General features: G+C 42.8%; 1 protein-coding gene across 1 annotated transcript in view; it reads left to right on the top strand.

The window, feature by feature from the left end:
- Positions 1 to 7,199, top strand: part of T265_13752 (hypothetical protein) — a gene marked incomplete at both ends in the record, with an annotated part of 26,970 nt that extends 19,771 nt beyond the window's left edge. The window contains 3 exons of the mRNA XM_009170323.1: positions 1,632 to 1,797; positions 4,075 to 4,178; positions 7,130 to 7,199. Of these exons, the coding sequence (XP_009168587.1) occupies positions 1,632 to 1,797; positions 4,075 to 4,178; positions 7,130 to 7,198 (339 nt within the window). The remainder of the gene's footprint in view (positions 1 to 1,631; positions 1,798 to 4,074; positions 4,179 to 7,129) is intronic.
- Positions 7,200 to 7,895: the final 696 nt, after the last annotated feature.

Here is a 7,895-nt window from a genome sequence, read left to right on the forward strand (position 1 = left end):
TTGGCATTTCCGAATAAACGACTCCCCATCGAAGGCCTTCTTTCACCAGTGGTAGCATTCACGCCGCATTCCGATAAAAATTTTCTTTTTTAATCTGACATCTTATCTTATTTCGTCTTGTCTTATTCGGTAGTCTCATCGATCTTTTCCACATCAGACAACTCCTATGGCATGATCCCGTGCTCTCTTTCACATAAGTTATCTAGTTTCCAGATATCCTGTACGACTTTAGAGACGGCTGGGCCTTGAAAATGTTATCTAATCACGGCAATCTAACCAGTTGGACTTAATTGTTTCCGAAATTCCTGTGATCTGTAACTGAGCGCCTTAGTTAAGCTGTCACAAACATCTACTTCAGTACCTAACATATACTCCCATTTAGGGTCACATTTCACGAGATACTGTTTGACACAAATCTTTGCAAACTGTAGCCTGCTCGCTGCCAACCACTCAGCTCGACTCTCTTAAAAAACCAACTATTTTTTAATACTTTACAATGCGCTCTCTTGCATTATGACTGCTGAAGGTTCATCACACCCACACACACATACACTACTCATAAGTTGACTTCTGATGTGTATTCAATGGCGGAAACATATTGGTCTATAAATCCTTCACTGTTTATTCTTTTTTTCAGTGGGTTAGAAGTGGTTCATCTATATTAGAAATCCGCTAGTTGTGACCACCCAGGCAGCGAGACATTGTTCTGTGGAATACGGTTACACCAATCGGGATGTGAGCGCCTTAGTTTTATTATCTTGGCAGACGTCCGACGAATAATGAATATATCAGATTCGTGCCACCGTTACTATCATCATGATCATCACTGTCAGCTGTAATAACCGCGTACTCGTCGTACAGTGCTGCCGCAGTTTCTTTCACCGTTACTATGTTTAACTTTCATGAGAGATGACCACATAATGTGTGTGCTGATAACGGCTAGCCTCTGGACTGACGGCCTTCTAGCCTCACGGGTATTTTTGCTGGATGAGCTACTTGTTTTTTTAAAGTAGTGAGTTTTTATCCGTCATAAAGTGGTAGGTGATCGAAGTGAAAAACCCGAGAAGTGCGGCATCAACGCTGAGTTGTTTTACTACGAGTAAGACTCTCACAATTCCAAACCGGGCCCACTTGTGTCTAACTGGTATTGAAACCGATGTGCTGCTTAGTCTCTCAGGATAATTTTATCGGTTTTCACGGAATGGAATGTGCATAGTATTCACGCAGTATGGGCAAAAGAACACCTTGTATTGACGGAACTATATCTGTGAAGTATTCCATCTATCCTTACTTCCTTTTCAATATCCCATTCGAACAGTATAAAGGAAATCGATAAATAAACCCTTAGTATCAGCTGGTTGACGGTAATCAGTTTGTCCACTATGAAAATGACTGCTAAACAATGAGGACGCATATCTAACCAACGCCGATTACTTCTATGACTAGCAGAAGCAAACGGGGTTGTTTTCTGGATGTTTAGGCTGTTTCTTCTTGGCATGAATGCTGTCGATCAAGGTTACTGATTCCCCTATCCACATATCTGTTGCTCAACTTGTTGCACACGTTCTATGTCTACTAACTCTCCCAGATAACAGCTGACACATTATCCGCATTTATCTCACTACCTCCAGTGCGCTGGCATGGTATTCTTCGTGATCGGATGTCTGTTCACCTGGGGACATCGAACCATGTACAACTACTATATGGTACCGGTGGACGCCTACCTCAACCACATGGGCCTCACAAACAATGAAGCCGCCAAGACCACGGTTTTAACCGCCATACTGGAGTTTGTAGGTAGGCTTGAATCTACACCGATCGCGTTATTTAGACTAGTCATACAATAACACCAACGTCGTTATTTTGAGCCTATAAGCTACAGACTTCAGCATCCTGTTTACAACCTACACTACCGCCGCTTCTTACCAGTTTTCGAAACTCAATTAACCTCAAGCAGTGAGAGGTTTTACCATAAAAGGCTGGCACAGCCCGTTCTTTTTTATTCACTCTGGTAATTAAAACTCAGAAAATTTGGCCTGTACAACAGAAGTGAATGCGAAAAATCAAGTGAAAACAGTGGTTGAGCAGTATGTGTTTCGATATGGCTGAAAACACTGTGTATGGCAGTGCGAATTCAAGAAGTATTGGCTACGCGCCCAGTGAGATACCTTTTGTCGGAAGCGACCGCTTGAGAGATGAATTGGGCAGGCTAGTGACAAACTGGAAATTTAATCAAGATTGTATCAAAGTGACCAGTGGTTTGCCAGACTACACAAAAGCTGTGGAGTCTCATCAGGGGTTCAACACTACCTGTGGTGCTGCAATCATACAGTTCGATTGACTACACCATTAAAAATTGATTGAGTGCCGGACCTATTGTGAACTTTTTGTAAAACTGTGGTTAAGAGGAAATGGAAGGGTTCACTCAAATTACCTTCACATGGAGGGTATAATGTGTAATTTCCATTTGTAGTTCGCAGTTTATGCGCTTGAATAATATCGATTTTTCGGAATCGAGAGTGTGTCGGATTGCGCAATTGATGTTTCCTTCCAAATGTGCCGCTTCTACTAACAAAATTTCTGAAGAAACGAAGAACATTGCTCTCAAATGCTTTCTCAAAAAAGAAGAACCTAATCACTAGGACACTTATCAACCTTTTCCGGGGGTGATTTGTTGGTAAGGATGACCGTTAGAATCTTATATGCGTGTGATGTATAATCGGATAAGCTACGTAAGGGGCTTTGATCAGCCCCAAAAATGATGTTGTGCTAGATGAAATATGCGGTGCATTCAGTTAAATATTACAATGATTAAAGCGTTAAGCTGATGTTCATTCAAGTTCTCTGCAAGTGAGCCCAGGAGTGAAGGAACTTGAGAGATTTGGCATGATAAATGCCAAAAGTGGGACAAAACCTGTATGGGGAAGGGGTGTACAACAATTTTTACCAATCTTACAAACATTATCTTTTCAGTTTTGGGTTTTTGCAGCATGTTTGGCCGAAAACCCTCATCAACAAGAGGTTATTTTAGGTAGTTCCTTAACACCATCTTAATCTTCGAATGACTGTTCAACCGAATGCAGTATTAGCGTCCATAGTCTACCTTATTTGGTTTTGAGCTGAAGAGATTTCGGGGGTGGATTGTTGAATAGTTGGACTTGTGCGCTCAATGGACTGTTGCACTGGTTCTCCGGCAAGGTTCTTCCAGCGAACTGCTAAATGGGTGCGATCGGTCACTTATTAAGGGGTGGAATAAATAACCATGACCTCGGAAAGAAAACTACTCACAAGGTTGCTGAAAACAGCGAACTGCTAAATGGGTGCTAAATGGGGTGGAATAAATAACCATGACCTCGTAAAGCAAACTACTCACAAAGGTGCTGAAAACTCTTCGACAGCCCACGACGGGTTTCGCCCTTCTTGGGGCTCAGCAGGTAGGCGCAGTCCCCAAGTGTCCGTTAACCTTATGATCTACTTGAACCCAAATTGGACTGCTTTCGAGAAACACACTAATTTTCAATTTATGAAAATATTCTGCAATATCTCGAATCTCGTGCCAACTGAATCATGAGGCAGCCTGTGAGCAGCACATTCAGTTGTAGAATATCATACACGAGAGATTCAGTTGAGTCTCTCGTGAAAACCAAGTTGATTTGCAGATCAGTGTATTTCACGAAAAGGATGACTTCGTGTTTGAAATTATTGAGCGAAAATAACTCTCCCAATATGCGTTAGATTCCAGATGGGAGACGCAAAGTTCCCAACTATAGTCCAACACCAATTAACCTGTTCCGCTTTTCCACAACCACGGTTTAAGGTTGAGCTACTGCCAAACAAGCACTCACACTAATCTTCTCCAGTAGCAAGGTAGCTTGTACGTCCCCGCACTGTCAGCTATATTTATTACTGATCATCCGGTGCTGAGGAATAGGTTGGCTTATTCGTCTTGCAAGCCATGCGCAATATTATTACGTGACTCGGACGAATGAGTGAATAACAATGCAGTAACTTTCGAAATTTCAACGCCAAAACTTAGATTTTCATTTTTATTCCATTGCTCGTTTTAAATTCTAGAGCCATTTGGACAGATTGCATTCTGGATAGGCCTGTGCACCACTGCTCTATGCTGTGTTGGATTGTACGGAGCTATCGTACAGAACCGATTCATTCTATTCCTGGTAGGTTGTGCATAAAACGGACGAGGGACTTGATTTTCGTCATTATTAAGATCAGTGACATCCCTGATTGCAGTTGAAGTCATTCAACTAGTTCTAACAACTATTTTCCAGCCTTCGACTTAAATAACCCACCCTTTTGTTTCGAAAATTCTGTCACCACCGGTGAAGATTGTCGATCACTTGCTAGGATGACTTCAGAATCAGAATCACTGTCGTTTGAACAATCCACCCCCAGCTTTGGTACGGTCATTCTTGTTCCAAATTTATCAGAGGGCTCGAATACTGGCTTCATCAAAACTCAATATATTTCGGTCAAGTGGGTTTTACTCACTGCCACCGGGTGTTGTCTTTGTCCAGTTTAACTAACCGGTGTTTAGATCTCTATAGGTGCGGTTACGGGCGAACTGGCGGCAAATAATGGTTTGCCAACAACTGACTCTGTCTACTTTGCCGAAGATGGAGCCCATTAGCTAGCCGAACCCGGCAAATGTCAGTCATTCTAACGGTAAACTGATACCTGTCCGAACAGGTCGTTTTTGGCAATGCCGAGCTACAGATAAGTACGTTCGAGGAATTTGAACATGGAACTAGGAAGTCCTTTGCACTTTGCAGTTGAGCCGCGACCCAGTTGTTTGTGGGAATCTGCTTGCTAAATGTTATCGTCTGTTTGTAAAGCCTCGTTATGTCACCTATATGTTGGGACTTTCAACAAAATGTTTGAATGTAGTTCACTTACCCACCGATTCCGCGATTGTTTTGGATTGCCAACCACAGATCGATTCCTAGGATAGTTAGTTAGTAATTCCACCGATTCCGCGTTTGTTTTGGATCGATTCCTGGGATAGTTAGTTAGTAACTGCTTGGTTATCCAGTTACATTGCTAAATACCCTATGTCGACTTTGCTTCCTATTGTGGATGTGTGGGAGCGAGATGGCTCAACTGGTTAGAGCACAAATTTACTGATCGGAAGGTCCATTGTTCGAACCCGACCTCTGTCTCTTCACTTCTCCTGTCTATAATTGGGCAACCTGGCAGTATCTCAGCCCTCATGCTTCCTTCGGGTCGAATGGCAGCTAGACACGATAAGGTCTTACAGCTGTGTAGCTGTGTGGCAGCTGTGTGGCCAGCAGCATTCAAAAACACTTAAAAAACAGCTCTGAAAAGCAAGGAAAACCAACGGTTTTGCTTACACCGTCGATAAAAGTGCAAACCTAGATCGCTCTCGTGGGACACATAAAAATTCAATTACACACGGTGTGTACTTCCCGTGTTAAGTTAAGGGTGTAACTGGACTCTGATCACTAAATGGTTGCCACCACTCTACCGTGGATCTTGTGCGACTTTTTTGTAGGTTACCGTTGCAACCCTGTACTCCAACCCTGACGGCTCCAAGATAAGGTTACAGGCGAATCCTAAAACGGTAACCAAGCGAAGTGCGTTCCAAGTGTGCTCGATAGCATGCCTTTGAAACGATCAAATTGTCAAAAAACTCCCGAAACAAGCGCGCTAATTCATCGTCCGTAGTGTTTGACGTATCAAACCGGCTTTACATCAATTACCAGAACAATGAGCTTATGTGGCCACTTTTTCAAGACCGGTTGTGAATGTAGTACACATAGAGATATTAACTCGTGGACTGCACTAACACGCCAGATAGGTGATGCCATCCTGATGATCGACGACAACCCTGTGACTTCTACAGAAGAATCAACAACAAAAAGCATAATGCTGGCAAATCGTTCTAAAAGAGAGCTCGGCAATCAGAGCCCAAACCATTTCGTACCCGGATTTCAGACTTCTTAAATTCCAGAAGCTCTCCGAAAAACTCACATAAAAGTTTGTTTCAGTAGTCAAGTTAAAAAAATTAGAATTTCAGGCTAAAACTGTGGATGACAAGTACAGTCTGAGTTACAGTCTGAATTAATAAAACGGCACTGTGTTCGAGATTTTGGGGGTATTCCCAGTGTTTTTTTTACCGAGGTCTAGTCCAAAAAGTCGCGTTAGCCAATTTCGTTCCTGTGATCTCCTAGTTACGAGTGGTTCGGTCTAATCCAAAGCCGTGTAATCTTATGAAAAATTGCCATGTAGACCAGCAATCGAGGCTGTTGTGTTCTTTGAATCATTTGAATCGCTCGACAATTTAGGCGCTTAATCCCAATCTGTATAAATTTTTACGTACGTGATTCGAAACTATTGTGCTTTAGAATCCGTTCATGAAGAGATCACGAAATCCATTGTTACTCCCCACAATGGGTTCATGGCTAAAATGGGAACAATATCACATCTGTACATTTCCACTTGGTTGAAGACGTTCTTTCTGGGCGAACAAGCTGTGCGTTTTTGCCCACACCCAAGTGCGAACTTAGCCTGGGCGGATTTCACCCTCTTGGTACATTTACACTATCAACAGATGTTTCATTCTACCAGAGAAACTACCATATGCTAAAAGTCGGAAAATAACCACACAGCTGTCTTCTCTCTATTGGGAATCATCGGCATTGTACATCTCACTAAACTAAGGGAGTATGGAATCCCAGAATTTTCGACTAAACACTCAACAGTTCGGTCATGAGCAGCTGATTAGCAATGTGATTAAACCAAACTTAGGTGGGGCATAGCTCCATCCATATTTCATCACAGAGACCACATCACGTGGCCACCCATTGACTGACTCCTCAGAAGGAAGTTCAACTCGTTTCATGAGATTATTATAGATTGAAGCCATTTGGTAGTTTTCATTAAGGACTCCATCCCGCCATTTGATTTTCCCCAGGTAAGGTTGTGGCAATCAGATACCTCATCCTGTGCTAGAGATAACCTAACAAACGACCTTCCCTGAAAATGTTTCCCCACTGCTGATTGTGTACGGTAGCTGACTTGATGAATGTTGTTTTCACAAACAGATTCACATACTTCATCAAACTTTGCTTCTCCCATCTGTTTTCCACAGTTCTCATCCATGCTACTTGCCAAAGTACTCATTCTCGCTGTCATTATTATCGCATTTCACGCTCAACCGGGCCCGGTGAGTATACGTATGTAGGACTATCATACTGTTGTTTTCCAGTCAAATCTTGGCTATTGTTGGCAAATCTTGGCTAGGTGGATTCAGTGTGCAGGGTCAGAAAACATGGTTATTTTTTATTATGCTTAAGCAATCGTCCCCTAACCTGTATCTTGGCTTTTGGTGAACCTGAAGGCTACAGATGGACAGTTGTTATTGGCCACGATAGTCTCTCGACTGCTCCTCACAAGTGCCTTTTGAAGTTTAATTTTGAAAGTGCTCTTTGACTCTGGAAAATCTGAGAGTGTTCCACTATGGCCGGTTGATCTCAGTGACAAAATGTCAATATTTTAGCCATCTAGGTCACGAAACGCGAACTGTGGAGGTGATATGGTGAACAGGTTAGCTCCATGTCAGAAATGACTGGTAAACACAGTTTGAGTCACTTGAACGGAACGACAGAACCAAGAACAGTGCTTCAAAGCTTTTCGTGCACTTGAATAACGCCGCTGATAAACAGCATTTCGCGGCCCTGATCGTGCGGCGACATTCGGAACGAAGATTTTGGAATGATATGATACCGACCTTGCTGGGCAACAATAGAAAAAAATCGCTCAGCTGTAGCACCCTTTTGGTGCCTAACTGCCATGTCACCCGAAGGTTGCACGAGGGCCGGGATACTGCCAGGTTGCCCAAGTTTAGGCAGGAGAAG

Source organism: Opisthorchis viverrini, assembly GCF_000715545.1.
Source record: "Opisthorchis viverrini unplaced genomic scaffold opera_v5_98, whole genome shotgun sequence".
Taxonomy (NCBI): domain Eukaryota; kingdom Metazoa; phylum Platyhelminthes; class Trematoda; order Opisthorchiida; family Opisthorchiidae; genus Opisthorchis; species Opisthorchis viverrini.